The 27,394-nt window shown below is 37.2% G+C and overlaps 1 protein-coding gene across 1 annotated transcript; it reads right to left on the bottom strand.

Annotated features, from left to right (window-relative positions):
* Positions 1-24,081: 24,081 nt before the first annotated feature.
* LOC115228418 (general transcription factor II-I repeat domain-containing protein 2-like) lies at positions 24,082-24,924 on the bottom strand. The gene has a single exon (XM_029798999.1). The coding sequence runs from the start codon at positions 24,922-24,924 to the stop codon at positions 24,082-24,084; it is 843 nt and encodes a 280-aa protein (XP_029654859.1).
* Between the last annotated feature and the right edge of the window lie 2,470 nt (positions 24,925-27,394).

Here is a 27,394-nt window from a genome sequence, read left to right as displayed (position 1 = left end):
TTTAAAGTTGAAATGCCAAAGAACATGAATCTAAAACACTTCCTTATTAACCTAATTCAGAATAGAGAAAATTATATTCAAACCTCGACTTTAGACATTAACTTCCCAGAACGTTTTCGAGAACTATATTTTGTAATACAATAAATTGAATTTTATTGAATATCTCGATAAATTTATAAGACTATCTAAACGAGTCTTCACTGTATTAAACTTTGATTATTCATCAGAATGTTTAATTGTTGACGCGTCTGATCATTTATAAACAAAATGATAAATTCCTTAAGTTCGCGACCATTTCCCTCGACCAATTTATTTTCTAAAGTTAACACAAATTTATACAAATGCTCATAATATAAACTATCTTACTAATTCAGATACATTTTCAGTATTTAACCTACTTCTCTCTCGTTAACTACTCATTTCGACAAAATATAAAACCACTAAACATTGACCGAAATTGAACTTAATTGCAGTATGGTCAAACATAGACATAAATTAAAAACGATTAAATTTAATCCTTGTTCAATTGGTTTCTTCAGTTCCGATAGAGACGATATGGCCACTTAACATTTCCCAATTGTGTGGAGTCCTTCCCAATGACGAGACACTGAATTATGTAATCAACACTAAATTATTACAAACAAAAAATACAAATTACAAATTTTTGCATATCAGGAAAGACAATTTTCTTGCAATTTACCACAAAAATTAATAACTTTAACGTCTAGTAATTTGATAAATGGTTAAAGTTGTTAATTAATTTAATTACTTTAGAATACATAAAGTTGTTAGTTAATTAATAATACATTTATGCTCATAATTACTAAAGATTTGTGATGAGATTAGATTTATCATTCATAAAGGAAGATTTGCTTAAAATCGACGTGATAGTACTGACGATCGGGTCCATTATATTTGGATTTATACTTTCTTTTATTTTAAATAACTTTTATATTCTCAAAGGTAATATAAATATCCCTGATGATCAGTAAAATGTACTTCCATGTTATTCTCTTGTCTGAGAAGAAGCAGATTCTATCAGAACATGACTAACAAGCATATTTCTAAATTCATCATCGAAACAGAAAAAGAAATGTATAAAAATATGAAGAACCCTACTTTTCTGACAAAAATGCCTTTGAATGGAATGCCAAAAGTTATTTCTTAATTAATGTCTCAGGACGAGGTCATCCGATTGGCAGGAGAAGAAATAACCCTCAGAGGTGTGTCTTTTTTAATTATCCAGACGAGAAACGGTGGGAGGAGGGGTGGTGTTCAGGCACGGTGTACAGTGGAGAGGATGATATGACTCATTTCTTCGGAAAAGTGCTTTGGACGTAAATAAACTAGATTTTCGAATTGTTTTGTTTGCACAACCAATTGCATGCACAAGTATTCCCGACGACCATCAAAATGGAGGCCGAGTGTGTGCGGATGATTGCCGACATGTTCCACGGCGACGAGGAGACCATTGGCTGTGTAGTCGGCCGTGTTATCCGTAGATCACCTCGGGGGGCACTGAAAGCAATATGCTGGCCTGCAAGACTTACCGAGACTTGGCAATGGAACGAGGCATCCACACTCCCTCAATGTGACTTGATTGGATGATTTGAAGGATTATCCCCGAGTCGGCTCACTGCTCTTTCGACAAAGCGGGGATGATTCTTGGGATAAAAGTAATCAAAGTGAGACTGAATTCGCACACAATGATGGTCGATCTGGCAGAGATGGAGAGTTTGATTGACAGCCAAACATGTCTCGTTTGTCAGTCACAGTCACGTGTAGTTGGTGGGGTCAGTCCCCAACTTCCCTCATGGCATAGTCGACCCCATCGATCAAATCTCCAAAGTATGTCTGTCCATTATGGCATAGCTCGGACTGAAATATTCAATTCCCGTGCACGTGGATTGCTGTCTTGGGGGTTTCCTGGTTGGATTTGCAGATCAAGACCTGAGAAGTAGACTTCCAGCATTCGACTTTGCGTTGGAGGGGGTGACGAGCATATCGTGTGACCCACACAAAGTGAGGCATTGAGGGAGTTGTAGTATGGGACCACTCCTAAGGGCATATCGTCGGTGATATACCGCAGTAGAAACTACATTGAGCATCAATATTTTGTGTTCAGTGACTGGCAGGGAGGGATATATGCCACTGCCACGTTTGCAGGTTTCATTGCCCATAACGGAAGGGAGTCGGAGTGGGGGGCTTGTTGCGTTGTGTTGGGCCACGTTTATGCACCACGGACAGTTATTTTATGAAGAACAGACAAGACAAATCGTCACAACTGCCCAGAATATTAAAAATAGGTTTTGTTCTTTTTTAATTAGGATTGTCCAATGTGGAGGGAATAGTCATTATTGGTGACCCACAACTGTCGATTGTTGCCTTCAAGTCCCTCTCAGTCAATATTTACTCGATCGGGGATTTCCTAGTCGAGAAAGGATGGGATCTTAACTTTTTGAACAATCCATCGAGGCAATCAATGACTGTCTAATTAACAGTATTCACATTTGCGTAACTGCTCTTCACACCAGAGGGGGAGTGGAGGATCGGTTGGTGGAGGATGTGGCAGAGGCGGTGGCCTATTCTCGTCAGAAAGGACTGACTGATGGCCAAGTATGTGCATGCTTGTATATTGGCAGTGCAGCAGAATATATGGCACTGCTTCTAAAATTTTGGACGATAAATTAAAGGATCAAATAGCTATAAAATACATGAATGTACAACTTTCGGATGATCTGACATATTATCAGAGAAAATAAATTATAATTTATTTAATTAATATTAAAAACAATAATTACGTATTTAAAACACTCTTGTTGTGTCAAATGATAAAAAAGCAGAGTGATTCTGTGGGTTCTTACAATAAAAAGTTTAATATCTCTCAACTAAGCAGAAGGAGACGAATAAACGAGAACATACTGCCCAGCCAAGTCATCCAAGACATGGACTGTTCTGAGGCATTTTACCAGGGAATCGAACTCGAACGTAAATTGGAGACTCTGATCGTAAAGAAGCGTCATGAAATCCACGAAGCAATAAAAAGACCCCAGAAAGTAATATAAAAAGTAATAAAAAGCGCACTGGGACTCTGCGGGTGTTTGTATCCTCAGTCTACCAGCCAGCAGTGTCTTCGAACGAGTACGGAGACATGTCTGTGCCCAATTGGATGCTCAAAGTGGAAGGAAAGCTGACCGAGAATCCAGTCGGGTCTGTCGAGCCTAAATTCTCGACTTATTTACGGAGCATTGTGATTGAGTTGGACAGGGACTTGTATGGGCCAGACAGCCACCTGTTCGACTGGCACAGGACGACTAACGTGGAGGAGTGTGAGGGATTCCAGATCTGCAAACACGGAAGTGTGGATGTGCGGTGTCAAATATACCTCTGTCTCAACCACTCGGTATACTCCCCTTCGCATGGCAGCCGGCCAAGTTCAAGCCGGAGAGGAGGCTGAGGGAATTGTTGGGGCTGGGGAGTCCGTCCACTCGTCCTGAGATAATCTCTGCCCTGTGGCACTACATCAAGACGAATGGTCTGCAGGATCACTCCGACCGATATTGCATCAACTGTGATGTCCGAATGAGGAAGGTTGGGCTTCTCAATACTCCCAGGTGTTTGGAGTCCATCGAATGCAGTTCGACGAGTTGAATTCGCGAGTTCTCAAACTTATTTCCCCCGCTGATCCACTTGTCCTTAATTTCCTTATCAAGTAGTCTTTTTGGATGACCCCAGGACTGATCCTTGCAGTCCCATCAGTCGTTCATACTACGACATTTCTGTCGAGTTGGTCGGCCTTTGTTTTGCACGTTTTAGAACGACGAAGTGGACGAAAAGATTAAAACTTTTCTCATGAACGGGCAGTACCAGCGAGAATTGGACAATTATGATGAGACTGTAGAGTGGGCGTGTTTTACTCGCAGATTCACTCTCTCGTCGAGGAATTGACGCTTTCTCAAGTCAATGTTGACTTTTTTAATTCGTTCGGGGAGAATCCTGTGGCTTTCCTCAAGAAATGGCTCAGTTCCCAGTCTAAGGATTTTGACTATTTGTCAAATTCAGACAGAATGAAGGAGACTGAGTGTCATTCGGAGCATTACAATCAGCCGTGGGTGCCTGAGGCTGTCTGTCGATATTTCTTTAATAAAATGCAGCAGCGGGTAGTCGACTTTGACAAGAACTTTGTTGATAAATAAAGGACTGTTTTCTTAGGGAGTTATCTCATTTGAGTAGACTGCGGCAGATCCTTTAACTAAATTAGTCAGTCTTTGATGTTCTGTAGATAAGGCTACAAAAAACAAAGAACTGTGAGACTATTCGAGTTTTCATTATTTATTGGGACACTTTCTGTTTCTCTCTGGACATGGCTTGCAGTTCTACAATCGGCTGAGAGCAAAAATTGGGCTGATTGCGATCACAGATGTGATCTACGCGAATGACTTTGTTGCATAAGAAATTGATTAAATATAAAGTAAGCATGACAATTTCAATGACTCTCAAAACGAAGCCCTCTTACAATCGAAGCTATTAATTTATTTCTCGTTGAAAATCATAAAAGATCCATCGAGATTAACTATCTGAAAGATATTTAAAAATTTCATCAATAGCTGAGAATCCATGGGGGTGTCAATTTTATTAAACTATGATCTTTGCTAAGTGATTCACGATGTTAATTCTTTGATTGAGAGGACGAGCGAATAGATAGGCAGTTTCCGCGCAATATCGCGAGCGAAATGAGCTGAAAAAGCCAGCTAGACTCACGTCTCTCGTGACTTTTCCTCGAGATCATCAAACCGATTTCTGAAAGGAACTCCAGGGCTTTTGGGCCAATTATCCCACTCGTCTTGAAAGCCAGGGGGACGAAAAGGCAGGTGTTCTCCAATGAGGCGTACTTTGCGATTTTTTTCGTTTAGGCATGTGCGGAAGCTGAGCCAGGGCATGACGCAGAGTCGATGAGAGATGACGAGGAAAACGAGTCGACACAGGTCACGTCCCAAGTAATGTCCTGAGTGTTCTGAATTGGACGAGGGAGCTTTTCAGCAGCATGAAGGGAAAAATAGCTGATATCAAATTCTGAATTGTTGAAAAACTCGCAGTTTGTTTTAATTTGCTGCGAGACGGACAAGCGGTCACCACGAAGAGGGCCGTTTAAAGGGCTGCCTAGACAGATAGGGACAAATGAAAGAAACTTGCACCAATCGCACCAAGAATTCGAGGCCAGAGCCCGCTCAATAACCAGAGCTAGGGAATTAGCCACTTGAATCCTGGCTGATTTAGGAATGCGTGACGGGATAGACTTCGATTTCCGGAAACGAGACAAAAGTAAAAGAAATTCACGAGCCTCGGAACAAGATCGGTCCTTGGATATTTTGGGAAAAGTCGGGGCCTCGATATACAGCGGAGTAGAAGACATTTCCAGTTTGGGATGCTTACCGAGCTGATCTTCGATAAGCCGACACAGGAGAGGTGGAAGTAGACTTGGCACGAAAAACAATACCTTCCCTTTTTTCGAGGACACGTAAGTCTGCACTTGCTGTAGGAAGACATAGGATTAGATAAGTCGCACCATAATCAAAGAATTTTTTTGAAATAATCTTTGGATACGGTCAGATGATATCCAAAACTGCTTTCTCACCCTTAAGAGTGTGATTTTCTGGGCAGCACGACATCACAATCTGCTTTAGTATGCTTCATATTTCACGACATTACATGCTACTCTCAATTTTCTATCCAATTTGGACATATTCAAAATCATTCACTTATTTTCATAAATTGTTTTCAAGTTCAGTTCAACGATCATTTCTTATGTGTCAGGTAAAAAGTTTAATTGTGTGCATGTTTTGCTAGATTCTTATTTACTATTCGAGTTTGGAGATATTCCCTTTTCAATAATGCTGCAAATCAGTCTCATGTGGAGGAATAATCAAACTTTTTTGGTTCATACCAATAATTGAAAATTTTCAAATTGCAGGTATATGACAGAACTAATTATAATTGATAGAACCCTCTAATTTAAAATATATTAATTAAATACTTGTTGTGAAGTGTGATGTGTGCAGCCGTTGATCTTGAGTTAAAAAAGGCTTTCACTGAGTTGAAACAGCAGCTAATCATGACTGAACAACAGCTTAAACTTACTGACTCTCAAACAGAAGCACTGAGAAGACGTGCCTACCACGTCAGTCTCGTTCGCACTCAAATTGAGGCACTCCCCGAGGACACTCGAATATTCAAGGCGATGGGCAGAGCGTAATTATGCTGTAGTGGATTTTTAGTTTTATTATCACTTCTGTCAATGGATTTGTTTCTTCTTTGGACGACCAACAGGAATTGAATGCTGCAAAACTGGAAAAGCTGAAGGTTTATATTCGTGTTTGTATTCTAGAACATTCAAACCAATCTTAAGACTTCCTATGCTAGCAAAGATCAAAGTCTCAGAGAATTAGTGGCCAGTAAACAGCGAGCCAAACATTTCTAACATTTCTTTTCACTTTTCCTATTTTCAAAACTAATTCATGTCTTTTTGAAACTTAGACGATTTATGTGATGCCACTGTTGCTTAACTTGCTTGCCATATTTTTAACATTTTAGAGCAAGTGATGAAATTCTTTTATAAATCCAATCTCTTGTCGAGCACTAGTAAGGCTTTGGATATTTTGTTTTTTAGGACATAAGCTGTTTGGCTCAAACTTACAAAATTGAGATAGGCTAAATTGTTTTTTATAATCAAACCGAGTTTATTTGTTTTCAAATAATTTAGTTTTAAGAACTATAATTATTTGGAATGAAACTTCAAAAAGCATCACAAGTCTTTAAAAATTTTCAATTTGATAAAGAAAAGTCTGTATTTTAGGAAAAAGGAAACTTTTGAGGTAAACTTATTGATTAGAATATTAAGTCTAAGCACAATTTTAACCATTTTGGTCGGGATTTCAAACAAATTAAGCAATTTAATTTCTAGTCTAAACGGTTAATGCTATCTAAACCTCCCTTTACATCCATAATTGTTTATGTGTTACTGTACAGTCGATTTCATAGATCTACGAAGATACTCGAATTTATACAATTTGTTCTCATGGGTTTGCCTTTCTATATATTTATAGAAAGGTTGTCGTACTTATTCACTTCTTTAAATTTGGCGTGGTTGGAACTGCCAGATCGAAATCTACAATTGTAATTTCCAATATCTTAAAGGGGATTTCTGTGAACTTTGGCCTTCAATTATATTGCACACCGACAATAAAACAGAGTTTAAAAACTCCTATTTGAATGAAGTGTCTGAACTGTTCCAAATTAAGCATGTTTATGGTCAAAAGATATTTAGGAATTATTTAATTTCAATGATTCAATCACTCCATAAAGAGATGGATATCGTCCACTAGTGAATCAAACAATCACTTCAGACATTATTTTGAAATACTAAAATGTACAACTGATTGACAACATGAGATAACTCAACATAAATTTTTTGAGGTTTTAATGCGAATTGGATATGAGGGTTCAAAAAGTGTGGATCAAATCAAAGCGCTTAATCAATTTGAGAATTAATTTTTTATCATTCAATCCTCTAGATATAATATTCCTGTCAACATGTCTCTTATGTAGCTTATTTAAACTAACATCACTTCCCGGCTGAATTTATTCTTTCTTCAGTGATTTTGATCCCATGGCTGTGTTCAATAATCATACTCTTCAATTTTTTTCTAGCAAGACTGACTGTATGTAGGTTAGAGTCCATTCTTTAATAGACAACTTTCAGCGTTAAAATATTTGGAAACGACCCCATTACAAGTTAGTGAAATTATTCTAAATTGAGCGTGTAGATGCGGGACATCACTCCAGCCAAGAAATTGTATTTATGGCATTTCCCAACCTCAACTCGCTTCAGGCGGTTCTGGGAAGTGATTCCTACTTTGATGGATTATTTCTTCATAAACAAAAATATCGAGTTTTTCTAAACTATATAGGGAGTTATAATAATAATGCCAATTTCGGAAAAATTTATGAAAACTACTTTTTCAGTCTCCGGTTACAAATCTTCAAAGTTCTGGATTTTGAAAAGTGCTTAATCACTGAAACAAATTAAGCCAAGTGCTAATCCAGTAATTTAAAGCACCTGATAATAGCTAATCAAGAAACGCTGAGATGGAAATTTGTGATTGATCAATTTTTTTATTTTTTTCTGTTTTGTTAAAAATTCTTGCAACTTTCCCTGTTTGTAGAGAAAAGATGGTAAATGAAATATTACATATTTAGTTGACAAATTAACTCATTAATATCAATATTTTGTTGTTTATTAGTACTACTTTTTTAAATTAATAATATGATGAGTAATTAACTCGTTTTGTGTCGTAAAAATGTCTTGGTGGCCCATCACGAAATGTCTCTCGCAGATCATGCCTCATCGACCCTTCCCTCTCCTAGAAACGACTCGTTTCGGGCGCAGAATCCACAAGAAATATATATTCCGACCAAAAGATAAAAACAAGAAAAAAAAGTACAAATCTTTGATTATTTCAAAGACGTGTGAAAAAAGTGGACCTTGATTCTCCACCCCCATTAACGAAAGCCCCCGCGGATTTGAATGTTTTGATTGGCGATTGGTATCTTCCGCCCAGATTCAGTCTATCGGAATCCATAAATATGCTAAAAGAGTTACTCCACCCCTCGATGATCGACCGCGAATTTCTGCCCATCAAGTTAAAGGTTGAAATGGATTTTTCTGCCCCCAAAAAAGTACAATTTTAAATATATTTTAGCGAGATACTCTAAAAATGATTCAAAAAGTGATCCACTACCCACACAACTTTAAGGATGAACTTTCCAAACGGTTTATCGTCTTCTCTAACGTTGAACCGCCTGATTGACCCCCACAGGACACAGACGAATGCCGAGAAGCCATGTCTTTGGGTGCGGTCGATGCCGGAGGGGCTGATTTGGTGAGGAAGATCAGAGAAGCCGTCATCCGCTACGATGAGTTTGACTATGTCTTCGCCGGAGTGGACATGTCGTCGGGAATGGGCAAAATTAGGCCGATTCTGCGAGATAAATTCCCCACAAATAACCTGAGTGAGCATTCTATTGGACTCTTAGAGAACATTGGGACCAATCTGAGTCTTCTTATTAAGAATTATCTTTCTGGCAAGACTTATAAGGCCATTCGACCAGAGACCTCCAACATAGCCACCGTGGACTTTCCCATTGGAATTGTATTTTTGAGTATTCAGGAATTACAGGCGAGGATGAGTCGGGAGGAACTCGTCGATAATTCCCTTCATTTTTTGGAGAATTTGTTGATGCACAAAAAACCTGGAGTCGGGCCATTCCTTGTTAGACAGATAATTTGCTATGCTTCTGATTTGCAGTACAAATATCTGGTTGACTGTGATTTCCTTCATGAATTAAATCAGGAAGATTAATTCATTTGTTATTTTGGACATCCATCAGTAATTATCCAAAACTCGATAATTAGATTTTTAGTTAATAAAATTTAAATTCACACACCTCACAAAATTATCTAACTTATGTACTCTCCTTATCTGAGCACTCTTTCTATATTCGGCTTATTTCCTCGCCCAAATCGGAATCCTTTGGTTCCGATATGGGGCTATAAATGATTTATTTATGGCTATCTTATGTTCATAAATACTCTAAAAAGTTCAATTCATTGGAGTCTAGTCACTAAATAGGCTCGAAAAGGAGGAGAATCGACTGAGAGCAGACAAATTATTTAAAAACTAAAATGGTATAAGGTAAGACCAATATTGCATTGTACTGGATAATCTTCCTTGCATCGCAACAAGTGTTGTATAAACAACGTATCAAGTTTCAGAGCAATGTCTCACAGAGACCATTCTTGGCCACACTGGTTTTAGTTTCAATATTTTAAATATAATGTCGTTTGTGCTTCCGAGCTATCCTTGATCATCCTTTAGATTGTTTATAGGCATGGGTCAAACTCATTTCTCTCGCGTCCAGACTGTTAATTTCAAATTTGTTTAGTTTAGCATGATATTTTTTTAAAAAGTTTCCCCCTAAGAACGGCTATTGAGACACGCTCAAAGAGCCGAATTGAGCTCACTAAAGTCGTTTCTAATTCTTCCGAGGTGGCGGCCTCTCTCGGTGAGGAAACGAAGATTTGATGGTCCAAGCGTACCAGACGTTTCAACTAACACTGGTTCAAAAATTAATCTGTCAGCGAGGGATCCGTTTTTTTCGGTTTTTAGGACTTCCGCTTTTGTCGCCGCTGTGCTGGCTTCGATCGAGGAGGCAAAAAGGCATGATAACGAAAAAGTGTTCGAGCATGTCGCGTCCCAGACGATCGCTTTACTGCACTTGTACGGGAAGAGCGAAATTCCGTCTGGCCTCTCGCCACTTTCCCTGTTGAGACCAGAGGGCTCCAGCCAGCACGGGATGCAGGTTGGCTCAAGTAAGCGTTTTACAATGCTGTTGAGCTCCACGTGCCTAGGGTCCTCCCTGGGCTTTTACGGCAAGAGACTGGGTGTAGACCTTTGCGGTCTATATAGGCCCCGCAGCGGCATTGGTGAGGCTGGCAAATGTCCAAGCCAAGTCGAAAAGAGATTCCGATTCTTAAGAACTCTGGTTATAGCAAGGTTTCTGTTGCAGGAGAGGGATAGGCGTTAATCCAAGCGCACGAACGCGAAGATGCTTCTGATAACAGGTATGCACGCCGATGTAGGTCTCCGTGAAACACCAAGTGCCGAAAAGACTGTCGGCCTTCACCCACTCGCGTATTTGGCAAGGGTCGTCGGGAATTTTAAGTCTGCTAGCTGTCCACAACGATGTGCCGTATGAGAGCTCTTTGTCCGTAAGTGATCCGGAGGGGAGAGGAAGGATCTGGACTACGAGAGGACTTCATCGGTATGAGAAGGAAAGAAAGCACAGCATGGAGAGAACAGAGGGGGCCTCGACTTCAAAACCGAAGTGCCATATAGGCAGGATAGCCTGTTTCCACCCCCTGTCGTCGAAATGTACGTTGGAAATCTGAACGAGAGTATTTCTCATCAGCGAATCAAATTCCCCGACTTGGTCAGGAAAACGGAAACAGGTTGCGTATTCCAAACGAGTAAAAGCAAGAAAGTTCTTAAGTAGAAAAAAAGCAACATGGCCGTCGATGGATTTAAGTGTGTCGAATGATTTGTCCATTTTGCAAAGTTTAGCGTGAAGGAATGATAAAATTTCGAACGAGAAAAGATGCGTTCAAAGAAGAATAAGATCTGAGGGCAAAACGGTGCGCATGGCTGGGAGATGATGATTTCCAAAGTAAAGATTGCTGGTTCGTAGTCAATGTTGAAAATCTCTGATTTGTGTGGGTTAACCGTTACACCTATAGAGGCCAGAATCGGAGCCACTTTATTCAGGTCATTTACTACGCAATCGAGCGGTGGCGTCGTCGAGGTACCAGACGTTTAACTACGACGTGGAAGTGCGGACAGGCTCATCAATGGCCAGCAAGCAAAAAAGATGGCCAAGTGGCGGAAATAACTGTAGAGGAGCTGGAAATAAGAAGAGAAGCCCGTGGGATTAGTGCACGAACCGATAAATGGATGGGCAGCAGAGGAAGCAAAATTCCAGAACGTACACTATTAAATGCGTTGGTAATGTCTAGGTTAACTAGGATTCGTGGATGTGACCTCTTGAACACAAAATATGTGGCAGCATGAGCCGCTACCTCACAGCCTGAGGGGATCCCGACTCCAAGCTGTAATGGAAAAAAAGCTTTAGAAAGTTCCGGAGAGACCGGCCGCCAAGGGAGCTTTGAAGCCAGGCGTCGGAAAACGTTCCAAGAAAACGTTGAATGATATATGTTTCATACTATGATTTTTATAATATTTTGAAACTTTTTTATTATTGAATTTTTTTTATTGTTCAAGAAAAACCAAAAACCAAACGAACAAGAAAAATCATTAACAGGGAAATAAAAACAAAACAACAAAGTGTTTTTCTCCATTCTAACCCCAATTATTATTATTCAACACAACTTCTTCGCCAGGACCATCCGAATCCTGGGCACAAAGAATTCTTGTGAGACTTTCCGTCAAGTTGTACTCTGTAAGTTAGCTAATTTTTATAATTAAAATATTTTTCAGAAACTTTAAATATTTTTTTCCTCATAATAGTGTTAATTGAGGGTCAGGAACAAAGCGGCGTGGACGAAAAAGATGGCAGAAATGCATGACTCAAACGAAACCCTTTGTGGCCTACGCAAAAAGCGCTTAACTAACTTAACTAACTAGTAGAGGAGGAGAATACGCAGATCCAGTGCAACGGTCCAAAAAGGAGGAGAATTATATAGATTAGTTAGTTATTAGTAACTAAAGACGTTAATTTATAATTAAATTATTTTGTGGACTTTGCTCAAAATATGACCGAGTTGACCATCAGCAACTAAAGATGATTGGATGTGATTAGTGCCTTGAATGGTGTCATTATGAATGTGTGAACATGAAAACTAATAAAATTCTAAAAATTTGTTTTGCTCTGATTGTTGGTATTAGTATTTTTAATTTTCCATGGCTTTCAACACATTATTGTTTAAATATTCAACTCCACTTCAGCGGCAAATAGTATCTTGGAATATCCGCACCCTGCTACGAATAAAAACGATTATATGATAAGATATAACACAATCTTGTCGAGTTTACCATTTGTATTAATAAAAATAGTGTGTTGAAGACCATGGAAAATTAAAAATATCTTACCATTTGTATGTTTTGTTGTTGTGGTATTCAATGTTGTATTATACTTCCGGAATAATATGATTTGATTAAAAAAGTTGGGTGTGACTAAAATAGTTATTAATACGGAACCACCTCATTTATTGGAAATCTTATAATACATGTCTTAAATGAAATCATCTGTGGGTTATATGAGTAAATAGAAATAAGGTGAATTATTGAATTCAAACCCACAAATTTAACTGTAAATATTTTATTTATTAAGGTTAGATTATTCAACAAATTTTTAAAGCTGTGAAAAACGCTTTCTATTTTAATTTGCTTTATTCGAGTAACGAGTTTCTACCGAGCAAGAACAAAGAATTGTCTCAGGAAAATGATAAGCAAATAATAATGTTTTTTATTTTAATTGAGAAGATATTCTTTATTTGACTGTCACATTGAACTGAAGAATATTTATTTTTTAGTAAAATGTAAATATTTTCAGCTTCTTTAATTACGATGAAATCCGGAGTATATAACGACATAAAATTTTATCAATCATTTGCTGAACACGTGATCATGGCCGGGTTAGCTAGAATTTCCTTTAATTTATCACGTGAAAAGCGCATCAGGTTGACTATAAAAGCGATGTGCCTGATATTTATCGAAAATGTTATTCGGTCGTATATAAAAAGCATCATGGTTTTAGATCGAGATGTCCTTGTGGCTGCAGAATATCTTTTCTTAATGAACAAATCCGTCAATCATCGATTAAATTCTTATTTTTTTAATAACAATTTTGTTTATCAAAATTTCGCAACAAAGGTAGAACGAATAATTTTTACTGGCAGACAGAGAAATGTCCGGAGTCTAACAATAGCTTCAGCATAGAGAGCATATTGGGAACTAATTCGGACATTTCCTCTGTGTACTCTTCTGATACTGAGCCACCCAATCCGCTCATTTTGGCTCCTTTTGAACACAAAACAATCAATCAAGGAACTCAGGGAGAAAATATGAGAGTTCGAAAATTCGTATGTCATTACGAAAACTGTGGTAAGGCATACTTCAAAAACTCCCACTTAAAAACTCATTATCGGAAGCACACGGGTAAGGAATTTGAAATGACAACTTTAGGGGAGAAACCATACAAATGTAATTTTGAAAATTGTAACAAATGTTTCTCGCGCTCAGATGAGTTGGGGAGACACCGCCGCATGCATACGGGAGAGAGGAACTACACGTGTCCTTACTGTCAGCTGAAATACATTCGTTCTGACCATTTATCCAAACACGTCCAAAACAAACACAAAAAACAGAAAAATTAAATAAGAACTTCATATATTCCATTTATATAAAGCATTTTACATTTTCTTATAATTTTAATCACGTGAACACTGATTTGAGCGCGTGAAAATTCTTGGGCGGGTATGTGGTTAGCCTCATGGGTGGTTCCCGATATAGTTTTAATTATTTGTTTGTATTCAAACGAGGATTTTCATACTTGGTGAGACCCACCCAATGATGAGAGAAAAGCCAGTAACGAGGATGACCAACCAAATTTTATAGATTACTCAGAATGATTATGTTTATAGCCTATTTGGGTTAATGCAATTAAAATTATTTGTACATCCGATTTTTATCGTGATCCTATTAGATTAGTTTTTATTTTTAAATTTTATGATTATTAAAGATTTTTGAATGGAATAACATCCAAATTTTACAAGCACTACCAAAAGTCCCTACAAGTCGACTTAACGCGTGCATATGTTCAGACAATCGTGATCAAAAAAACACTGGAGAGCATGCTCCCGGAGTAAAAATAAAACGGGGAAGGATGCTATCAACGAACGACTAAACTGCTGCAGAAATAATTGATATTTTATCGAATAATCGTGTTGAGGTAGTTTTAAATATTTTATTAATTAAAAATAACTTGATAATGAAATTAAGTCGATTTATTCAATTTTTTATCAATTTTTTGATTGAATGAATTTTTCCAAGAGTCGGCAAAAACCGACATCACCAATTTTTCCGAATCAATAACGTTTTTTATTATAATTTTTTTTTTTTTTTTAGGTTAACTAGGATTCGTGACTAGCATACCTTTTTATTATAATTATACAGTTTTTTAGGTCTACCATTTAAAAACAAATATTAAAAATTCATGAATTTTTATTATATAAAAAATTATTTGGATTTGCATCAATATCATGCCTCAGTAGGACATTCTCTCCTACGGCTAAATCTTCATTAAATTTCCATTTCCGCCTTTTTCCCATTTTTTCTCCGGCGAAAACATGACTTTCATACACACTTTGTTGATTCAAACAATCGTCCTCGTTTTCGAAATAATCAGATCCAATTATCTCCGATTGACTTGATTCAACCGCTTCATTTTCATCGAATGACAATAACGCCAATCTTATTTCCTCCGGGATTAAATTATTTCCTACCATAAAAATTTCGAAAGGTGTCCTCTTGGTCGTTTCATGCTTCGCCATGTTATATTTATAAACGATTTCTTGATAGAAGTCTTTATAGCTTCCAAAAGACCCATTTGAGGCACTAGTTGAGCTAATCCACCTTTTGATCGATTGATTGAATCTAAAGATAAATTTACAAATAACTTACCTTTCTACATGACCCTGAATCCATGGTGCTTTAGGGCGTCCACTTATATGTATGATTTTCAGATCATTACACATTGTTTCCATACATTTGTTCTTAAATTCTTTCCCATTATCCGTCTTTAGAATAAATGGGGGACAAATCATGTAAAAAATATTCTTTAATTTTCTAGTAATTTCCTCCCCTGATTTCCGCCTGGCAACTGCGAATTTAAAAAATGAGTCTATAACCACAACCAACTACAATTTATACAAAAAGAAATAACCATCCATTATCGCTATTAAGGCTAGCATACCTTCTTAAATCCACTAAATCTGCAATCGGTCCATATAAAAAACATCTATTTGAATATTTTTGATTACTTCAAGTTCATCTTTAGTAAGGTTGAGTAAAACCATTTCTAAAATATAGATTTGATCAATTATACTTATTATTTTTTCAAATTGGAAAACTTAGATAACCAAAATAAATTTGCACGGTAGATTAATTTGAAAAAAAACTCTGATAAATTACTAAAATAATTAAGAAAATCAAAAAATCTAATCAAAATTAATTTGAAAAAATATTTATTTTTTTAAAATAACGTTGAGTGGGCATTATCCAACCCAGGGCATTATCCAGCCGGTGACATTCCCTTTGTAATTCTTTGAAAATCTATATATTGAACTAAGAAAAATATTATTAGCAAAGCAAACATTCATCCATATGATTAAAAGGATCAAAGAGATTCATGATGACCAACAACAAACTACAATTAATTTATTTATTAAAATATTTAAAAAAATTAACACAATATACCTCAAAAAGGATATCGCAGTCTTGGAGACGACTGAAATCATACATTGCAACGCCAAAGATGTGGACTATAGAGAAGGGTTTGACCCTAGCACCGGAGAAGAGCACCATTTCATGATTGCGGAGAGGAAGTCGCTGTGCGGAGTCGTGTGCATATGCGATGAGTAGTTATGTGATGGATCTCTCGAAAAGCAAAAAATCTTTATTACCTGGGAGCAACCATCAACTGTCGTGGCTCGTACGCAGATCATATAGCAAATCAGAGAAAGAGGAGTGTGAGGATCCTCAAAGCTTAACCAGGTTCCATCTGGATCCGGAAACGTACATCTACGTATACAAAACGTGTGTGCAGCCAGTCCTCACTTATGGCTACGAGGGCTGGTACGGTACGGAGGAGAGTGACTACCTGATCGAACAGCTGGAAAAGACAAGACGTTTCGCTATGAAATTGGCTTACGGAGTACAACTTGACGGAAGGTTAAAAGACTCACAAGAATCCTCTGTGTCCACGATCCGGATGGTCTTGGAGAATTGTTTCAACTATGACTACAATTGGGGATACGCATAGAAAGAGACACTTCGGTGGCTTGTTTTTATCTCCCCGTTAATGATTTCTTCCTTGTTTTTCTTTTCGGTCAATAAATACTATTCTATTCTCTGTATTAATACTTTTTCAAGTCACTTTCATTTTATTTTATTCAAATTAGGTCAAAAGAAAAATCGTCATTGGCAGATAGCCAGAGTATTGCCTTTGACTATGGCTATAGATATTCGTTCGATTGACGTCTCAACAGCCAGGGGGACAAACACTCTGCCATTCCCAATTCCAGCGTATTTCTTAGCCTTTCTCTTCTCAGCCCGTTCAGACGGGGCTCCCGGATTTTCGATACATAATTTGATATTCTGATTGGAAAAGGAGTTCACACACGTGACGTCCCAAACCAGACACTTTCCCCTTTGAAATGGAAATGTGGTCATCCCATCGGGGCTTCTGCCGTCCTCTACGAAAATCCCTGCAGGTTCCAATTGTGTGTGGAATCCAGCAGTTCGAAGAGATCGACAGATGATCTGGTTCAGTTCGGAATGCCGTGAGGAACGTCCAATTCCGTTTCGACATGAGAGGGAGTGATATCCAAACTCGTCAGTCCACACGAATGAATAAAGGATAAACAGCGATCTTTGATCCGCTGAGCGGAAGAAACGTGTTTGGCATCACGTGAGCGAATTGATGTAGAATTAAGGCAGATAAGGAAGAAACAGAATAACTTGAACCAGGTTCCAAGAGCGTTGGATAACAGTGCCTGGTCGATCAAGACCGAGAGGGACTTAGCCACGGTAAGTCTGGCTGATTTTGGGATTCTGGCAGGAATGATTGACTGATTTCGGAAAGCTGATAGGAGTTTCTGGGCTGCGGATAGAGCAGAGGACATCAAGAAGAAGAAATATGATGGGCTCACCGATCGTTACGTTTTCCGGCCGGTTGCCGTCGAAACCCTGGGATCGATTGGGAAGGAGTCGTTGCGCTTCCTCAAGTGTATTGGACGTCTCAAGATCCTGAGAACACACAATCCTCTGGAGACGAGATGGCTCCTCCAGAACGTGTCCCAAGCAATAGTGAGGGGAAACTGGATCGCCATCAGTTCTTCTGCTTTACATACATTAGTTTAACTTTTTTTTACATACCTACATACATTAGCTTTACATACATTAGTTTAACTTATATTTATTCACACTACTATACAAGATTATCTTAATTTCTTAATGGCAAACCTAATGCCTAATAAATTATGCCACGTATGAGCACGCTGTTGATTTACTTTGTGGTGCTCTCTTAATTATCTGCTACACTTTAATTTTTTTATAATTGGATTCAGAAGGAATAAATCAGGATGTATTTTCTTTTAATGATTTAATTATTTGAAAGTTCATCATTTTTGTGATATTTTTCGATTTTATTCCTTTAATCTCCTTTTTTACTTATTTATACTGTTTGTGATATTTTTCGATTATTTTCTGTTAATCTCCTTTTTTACTTATTTATACTGTTTGTGATATTTTTCGATTATTTTCTATTAATCTCCTTTTTACTTATTTATATTTTTTGAGATATTTTTTGATTTTGTTCCTTTAATTTCTTTTTTTTACATACAAATTTCATGGCCAATTTCGAGAATCTTTTAGAATGTCATCTTTTAGACTCTAAAAGAACCAATACCTGTCAAAATGAGAAAATGAACTTGCCAGTCAAACAAACATTAACTTTTTAATACAAAAATAATCAATAAGTCATGATTAATCGTGAAAAGCGTTATGTGACAAAAACATCTGGGCACCGCATCGGCGGGGGACGGATCAGAAAGCAGTTTCAGAAATTTTTTAAAAGGAGCTGAAACATTTCGAAATTCCGGGCTTTCTGGTTTATATTCATAGGTTCCCGCTTTTATTCCATTGATAATTCTTTGAAAATCTATATATTGAACTAAGAAAAATATTATGTGACATGGTTGCGTGATACCTATGGGCCGCGCGATACCTGACGTGACCTTGCAGCTTAACTTAATGTCAATATTGTAATTAATATTAAACTTCAAAGAATAATAACTTGTTAATTATTTTTTAAGTCTGGACATTGGCACAATCGAAATTTCGCTCATCGAATTTTTATCTATTAAATTTGAATGTTTAAACTACCTCAACGCGATTGTTTGATAAAATACTGATAATTTCTGCAGATGGATAATATGGAGATTCAAACTTATTCAGTCGCAATCTTTTCGGACTTGTAAACGAATAATTACAATCATCTACATATAGAAATTCAAATTACATGAATTTTCAATTGGACTCGGACAATTGTTTGCATCATCGACTTGATCAGGACTCAACAAATCATTACCTGAATTATCTAAGGAATAATTTTATAATTACAACCATAAAATATTGTATTTATTCCACTTATTCCCCGTATCTTTCAAAAGGGCTCTCATTAGAAGATGAGTGGACAGAAATGTTATAACTGTACACTGCATTTTCTAATTTTTCCAGCCACTTTTTATTATCATTGTCGATCATTTTTGCCATTTTTCTTGTAATTGACTGGTTGAAGCGTTCGACAATCCCTTGTGAGCGGGGATTGTTTGGCCTTCCGTGAATTCGTTTGATATTGAATTCCTCACATAGATTGGTCATTTCACGATTCTTGAATTCAGTCCCATTATCGGACTGAAGAAATTGACACGGACCATTTAAGAAAAATAAGGTTTTCACAAACTTCATTTGAGGACTTAGTGTAGAGCGGCCTCGCAAATGCAAATCTATAAAAATTGTTAAAAAAACTAACTGCTATATACGTCAATGCCGTTAAAATCCATTTAAAATTTTTATTTATGGTAGAAAAACTTTTCAGATCTATAAGATCTATCTGAAATCTTTCATTTGGGCAAGATGCAAAGACATGGTTATTTATATCTCCAATCTAGGATTTAAAAAAGTTAAAACTTTTAAGGGTCGCGCAAATTTACAAATTTCACAGTTTCGAATGACTTTTCTAATAATCTCATTTTTAACTGTGAAATATCGTTGTCGACATTCATATTCAATTTTGTTAACTCCTCCATGCAAGAAGTCATGCAAACTTTTAGCAACGATCTCCATTTCGGGTTCATTGTCTAGACCAGCGGTTCTCAAATGCGGCCCCCGGGGCCGCATGTGGCCCCCAGGATTTTTTTTGCGGCCCCTCTAGAGTAACTAACTTTTTTAATTTTTTAATAATGTTTAAATTTAATTATTCATTCTTAAGGTTAAACATATCCATAATTGGTGATTTCATTAATCAATTTGAAGCACGTTTTGGAGTACATTATAAATTAATTTTTAGAATTTTAAAGAATTCCTTCCTTTAATGAAAATATTCGTAACTCCATTCACCGTGGAAATTAAGGATGCGCCTGCAAAGTTTCAACTAGAACTCATTAGTTTGCAACATGATATAGAACTGGCGGCATTATTAAAAAATGCGTCCATTATTAATTTTTACGAATTAATTCCTCAAGACAAATTCAAAAATATAGCACACAATGCATATATGAATCTACATATTTATGCGAATATATTTAGTAAAATGGAAAATATAAAAATATATAAAATATTTTTTGTGCGGCCCGCGAAGCTAATCTTAATTATCGATTTGGCCCTTGAGCTAAAAAGGTTGAGAACCCCTGGTCTAGACAAATCACTAGCTTGTGATCTGAATTCGCACATTTAAGATACAATCTATACATTTACAATTTGTATGATACCTTTCATTAATTACAGTAAAATTTTCAATTTTCTTAACTAGTCTATATTTTTTTTGCTTTGTAAGATGTTCAGGAAATTTATCCTGTAAAACATCTTTTAAAATTTGATATTCCAAACTATTCTTTACATAACCTTTGTACGAGGACATTGCTGCAAAATATACTTGCACGCTAGAAATACTCAAGAAATTTAGGTTTTCCACCAAAAAATTAATTTCTGATAATAAATTCCTACAAATATAATTTTTTGTCAAAATGAGAGAGTCTTTAGCTAATTTAGTAAATTATTAAATGATAAGAATGAGTCGCGGTCTAATTAAAAGATTTATAATTTAATCCCATCAATGTCATAATTGTACATTTCAAGGTCACTCAGGTATCGCGCGGCCCATAGGTATCGCGCAAACCATGTCACATATTATTAACAAAGCAAACATTCATTCATATGATTAAAAGGATGAGATTCATGATGACCAACAACAAACTACAATTTATTTTATTTATTGAACCAGAAAACCATCATCATAGCCAAAAGAAAGAATTCAGGTGATCCCAGCCTCCCTCAGCAGTTCGCGCAGCCTCTCCCGATATTCCGCCGTTGTCCCGACGCATTTTCGGTACGGACGGGGATTTTCAGGACGAACCTCTCGTAGGTGGATTGCAGATGACTTTATGATGTTGTTCCAGGCTTTTGGGATAATCTCTTTATCGGAAAAAGTATTTAGCAGGTTTGCCGCTTTCAACCGAATTTTGTCGATTTTTGATTGATGTTACAATATTTTAATCAATTTCGGCAAAAAAATCGGAAGGAATATTCAGATTTAGGACTTCGGACTTGCTTGAGTTTATCGAGAGACCGATGGATGAAAGGGCCGGGATAATGCTCCGCAGGTCGGCTAAGACAGAGCGGGGAGGTCCACAAATCGTCGCGTCGTCCAAGTACCAGATATTTACCGGAGAGCGGACAGAACGAGCGACGGATTTGACACACATAGCAAAGAGGAAAAGCCCCAGGGGATCTCCCTGTTGCACTCCGGTCGATGAGACGATAAGGAATCGCCAAACAGGAGGAGGCAGAGGATAAGCGGAGAATGCGGGTGACAGGCTGCATTCAACGAGGCGAGTTTAACTTAATCGGCGCTTCCTTTAAGGGACTTTACTACTTCTTTGCAGCGGATGGAGTCCCAACTCCTCTGCAAGTGATCCTCCACAGGGAAGGCAAGACCTGAGGCGGTCCAGGCAGCGAGGGCAGAGCGACGATAATACAAACTACAATTAATTTATTTATATTAATTTTAAATCAAAATAATTTAATGTTCAAAAATCTTGACCTTCTTTTAGTTATACATTCTAATACAGCGGTTCTCAACCTTTTTTAGACTGGGGACCACTTTTGCACTATAAAATTTTGTGGGGACCTCCTTAAATAAAAAAAACATTTTTTGGTATTAGCGCACAATTTTTGGCCTCGTCAGGGCCAGGTTTATTATAAAAATAACATGAACATTATGAAAATAACAGAAAATTTAATAGTAATTTAGTGAGATTTCTGATCTTGTTTGCTCAGAATAATTTACTTATATCAGGCTCTATGTTCGACAAAGCTACTCGCATATCATCTTGTACCCGTAGTCTATTTCTATATTTTGTTTTTAGAAAAGTCAGACACGACATCGCCATTTCACAGTGATAAGTAGTGGGGAATGCAAGTATTGATTCCAATGCAGTTTTACTCAAGAATTCCCCAATTCTTTCGCTATCTGACACCTAACAATAAAAAGTAATTATTAATGAGAATACCAAAAATCTAATAATGATGTACATTTGAAAATAATCTGAGCAGACTGATTACATTGAAGTTCAATCAAGCTCTGCTGAAAATTGAGGGTAATCTCCAAATTTAGCCATACTATAAATCTCGACGTATAAGCAATAGATTTTAATTATTTTTTCATTTTTTATTAATTTAAGTTAATTTTAATGGATTTGTCTATTGGATTGTCTGGATTTTCATATTTTTTAAGAATAAAAATCAAGCCAAAAAATCGTATTTGTAAACTTTTAGGAGCAGAAATTGCATCCGCATCAACAATAGACAATCCCATTTAAAATTAGTCAATGTTGGCCATTGCATTCTACGTTTTTGAGGTATTTTTTTTAATTATATGAGAAGTTTGGCGAAAAACAATGGTTGAAAGGGTAGGTGGTTGGTTCATTTGTTAGTTTATTGACGATGTGTGTTTTCTTTAATTTATTCATATTAATTATTTATTTCTAACAAGGAATTATTTTAATAAAATTTTAAATAATTTATTCTCTTGTGGTTTATAGTATGGCTAAATTTGGAGATTACCGGAAAATAATCATCATGAATTTAGTGAATCCAAATTGTACGTAAGAATCCGACCAAAGACGACGATTCTTGTTAACCATAACTAGAATGATAAACCACGCTAATCAAATCAGATTAATTTCAATGTTTTTGATTTATACTTAATTGTACAATTAGTTTTAAATTTAATATATTGTTATTTTTCGAAAATTCCTGGGGACCACTAAAAATTTTCTGGGGACCACGATTGAGAACCGCTTGATTAATTTCAATGTTTTTGATTTATACTTAATTGTACAATTAGTTTTAACTTTAATATATTTTTATTTTTCGAAAATTCCTGGGGACCACTAAAAATTTTCTGGGGACCACGGTTGAGAACCCCTGTTCTAATAAATATATTTTCTAATAAATTATCAAATGAGGTTGAGGTCTTATTTTTAAATTTGATTTGATATGTCGGCTCTCAGGGGAAAACAATACTACCTTGCTCGAAAAGATCGTCTAACTCTCTAACAAGATTCTGTCCGGCGACTTATGCTCTTTTGCCCGTGAACTGATCTTCTCCTCATGTTTGACGGCCCTAAAGAAGGCGGAGTTCGCCTCATTGCTGTCGGAAACATTTTCCGGAGGATTGCTTCCAAGATAGCAAGCAAGGCAGGCTCTGGGGAACTTCTATCGTACTTCGTACCAACACAGCTCGGAGTTGGTGTCCGAGGAGGCGCTGAGGCCGGGGTCCACGCTCTACGTGAGTTTGTTTTTTCTTCCACGGATTCTCAACAAATTCTGGCCAAGATCGACCTAAAGAATGCATTCAATTCTGTTAGAAGAGACTGTATTCTTGAAGCTTGCGCCAAAGAAATTCCGCACATCCTACCGATTGTCAATTTGGCATACTCCAAGCCTTCCGCGCTTGTTTCGGAACAACAATACTTGATTCTGCCAATGGAGTTCAACAAGGTGACCCTCTAGGTCAGGGGTGTCAAACTCATTTCGCTTTGAGGGCCGCATTTTGTAACAATTTCGCTTCGAGGGCCGCATTTATTTTGCCCTTTCATCTCCATAAATAAAATTATTTCCGATCTCAACAAATAAAATCTTTTAACAACTTTGTGAAGTGATAACCAGCGGACTGGAGTATAAAAAAAAATGTCGCTGAACTGATTATTAATATCTGTCAGCAGTTTACTAAACTGCCGGTGGTTGAGTGGATGACCTCTGATATAGTTTTCTGTTTTCGTGACCAAACTAATGGTATTTTCCATTTTTAATATCTTTGAGCACAAATATTGCTGATGAATAATACAATGAAAATGAGCAAATGATGACCTGGGATTTACCTTTTCTATTTCAGCTCGAAATTTAGCGGCAACGCCAGCAGTCGTCCAACCATATTAGGAGCACCATCAGTACATAAACATACAAGCTTCTTCAAATCAAACCCATATTCAAAGAGAATTTGTAGTAGTTTTATAAAGATATCTTTACTTGTAGTAGTATCGTGCATTGGTACTAGTTCGAGAAATTCTTCATAAATATTAAAATCTGAATCACACGCTCTAAAAAAGATTGCTAATTGTGCAATTCCAACGATGTCGACTGTTTCATCGATTGCAATTGAAAAATATTCGAATTTTAACAAATCAGATTTTAATTGGTGTTTCAAATTCAATGCCATTTCATTAATGTGTTCGGCAACAGTGTTTCTTGTTAATGAAATATCTTTAAACAAGTGGGCGTCGTCTGGACAAATAATATTCGCTGTTTTTACAAGGCATTGCTTGATGAAATCACCATCACTATATGATTTTCCATTTACTGCAAGCATTCTACTGATTTCATAGCTTCCAGTGACTAATGCAGTACTTCGATTATGATTTTTTGTGAAATAAGTTTGTAACGCAGATAAATTTTTTCGCAATTCATTTAGCTTTGAAACACGCATTGGACCTTCTTGGTTAATAAGCAACTTAATACCTTCGAAATAATTGTATGATAGATGATTAGATTGATAATGCCTCTTTAGGTTGTATTCTTTCGGTATAGCGATAAACTTGTTACATATCAAAAAATGTATTTTTCCATCAATCATTGTGCAAAAATAGAGAAGTTCCCATTTATCTTGAAACAGTCTCCGTTCATCTTTCAAGGTGCGTTTCTTTTCTATTCCAGAAGAAGCACGTGGCATTAACAAACACGATTTAAAAATACAATTAAAAATTTTAATTAAATGTAAAAAAATAAAAAATAATTTTTTGCATTTTATAGCCATTAAATCAGACCGCACTTATGTTTGGCAAAGTACGCTGAGGGCCGCACCTATGTCTTTCGAGGGCCACATGCGGCCCGCGGGCCGCATGTTTGACACCCTTGCTCTAGGTCCTCTTTTATTCTCCCTCGCAATTCACCAAACAACGAGATCGTGTAAAAATGATCTTAACATGTGATATTTGGATGATGGAGTAATTGGAGGAACCCCCGAAGGCATCTTGGAAACGCTGAAGTCTCTTGTTTTTAATTTTGGAGCGCTTGGGCTTGAATTCAACTGCGGCAAATGCAAAATTGTGAATGTCAACACGGACGAACTTTTCTTTCGTAAGTGGATGACCGAATTCGACAAACTGCTACCTGGATGCACCTTCCCCCTCAAAGAGGACTTGATTTTTCTTGGATCTCCTATTTTGGAAAGTGGTATCAAAGCTGTTATGAAGGCTAAAATTTCGGAATTTTCCCTTCTCTCTGAAAAATTACGTTGTGTGGATAGCCAGCCACATTGGGCTCTTTTTAATGAGGAACTGTCTATCTATTCCGAAGTTAACATACCTTTTGAGGACGGCCCAATGCTATCAGGAAACAGATCTTCTCGAAGACTATTCCGAGCATATGAGAGCTTGCACTGAGGACATCCTCAACGTCAGCTTCGATACGCAGTCGTGGAGACAGGCGACTCTTCCAAATTCCCTGGGAGGGATCGGCTTGATCACCCCGGCAGATTCAGCGCACGGCGCATATTTTTCCTCAGTACTCTCGTCCAGAGATATGATCGACACTGTTCTTTCTCAAATAAACGAACAGAGGAATTTATTTGCTGTGGATGATTGCGTCGCCGTATGGGAAAAGCTGGGATTGCCATCTGATGTGACCTGCCAATCGGAGTGGACGTCGAAAGTCCAAGCCAATACGTTTTCATGCCTAAAGGAAACCATGGACCAGAGAAGGTTGGCTTGTTTACAAGCGGGCAGCCAGCCTCTAAGCGGCGCGTGGCTAAACTGTAACCCTTGTAATACAACTGGCTGCCTTCTTAATGATGAAGCCGTAAGAATTGGAGTTTGTCTGCGCCTCGGTCTACGCGTTTATGAAAAACACCAATGCCGGTGCGGCGTGTGGACTGACTTGTTTGGATATCACTCCCTCTCATGTCGAAACGGAATTGGACGTTCTTCACGGCATTCCGAACTGAACCAGATCATCTGTCGATCTCTTCGAACTGCTGGATTCCACACACAATTGGAATCTGCGGGGATTTTCGTAGAAGACGGCAGAAGACCCGATGGGATGACCACATTTCCATTTCAGAGGGGAAAGTGTCTGGTTTGGGACGTCACGTGTGTGAACTCCTTTTCCAATCAGAATATCAAATTATGCATCGAGAATCCTGGAGCCCCGTTGAGACGTCAGGAATACAGGGGCCTTCTACTCGGACCCTACTCCAGCGCATTGCCTCATTAATCGAAAGGGTTACCGGCGACCCGTGTGAGCACCGGTATTTAATCGAAAGAATATCTATAGCCATAGTCAGAGGCAATACTCTGGCTATCTGCCAATAAATCTATTTAAAAATTTAATAACAATTCGAAAAAAAACTTATCAGAATTTTATTTTTTGTAATTGTAATAAAATAAAATTAATTGAAGTAAATCTTAGTTCAAGGTTAATGTAACAGGCTGCCCATAGGTGTCGCGTGACACATTAAAGACTTGTTCTGTTTATGATCTGCCCATTTCTCAAGTTAGCCAAATTTAAATTTCCCAATTCACAATTTTGTTAAATTTCATTTAAGTGTCCATAGTTTATATCAGTGGTTCTCAACCTTTATTTTTGTATCGCCCCCTTGGAATTTTTTTCGCTCCTCCAATTTTTATATCGCCCCCTTATTTCATTAGTAAAAATTTTTATTTAAAAAATAAGAGTTTTAATGAGATCCTTGTGGTTGATGAAGATTGACAAGTTTTTCAAAATTTGTACTTCTTTTCGTAAGTGTAATTCTAATGTCGCCTCTTTCTTCTATATTTAGTTTGTTTCTTTTTTTCCGATCATACTATTCAGAGCAGAGTGCTGAATCCTCTCTCTACGCAGTATGACGTAGGAAAACATAATATTATTGGCATCATTTTTTCCAATAATTTCGGGAATTTCATTTTTATAGATTTTTCTCCCCAGAATTGTGTCAGGTTTTCATTTTTAAATTTTATTTTCAGTTCTTCGTCGTTTTTTAGTTCTATTAATTCTTCTTGACATTCATCATCAGAATCATAATGAATGGGCAACCAAGGATTAATCATGATATTTTCCAACCATAGCCATTGCGCCATCAGTTGCGCACGATTCTTCTTCGTATAGTGTCGTTGCTTAATGGAATAGTCTTCATAATATTTGAA

The sequence above is a fragment of the Octopus sinensis genome, unplaced genomic scaffold (genome assembly GCF_006345805.1).
Source record: "Octopus sinensis unplaced genomic scaffold, ASM634580v1 Contig10412, whole genome shotgun sequence".
In the NCBI taxonomy this organism is placed as follows: domain Eukaryota; kingdom Metazoa; phylum Mollusca; class Cephalopoda; order Octopoda; family Octopodidae; genus Octopus; species Octopus sinensis.
This window is presented reverse-complemented; position numbering and strand designations above follow the sequence as displayed.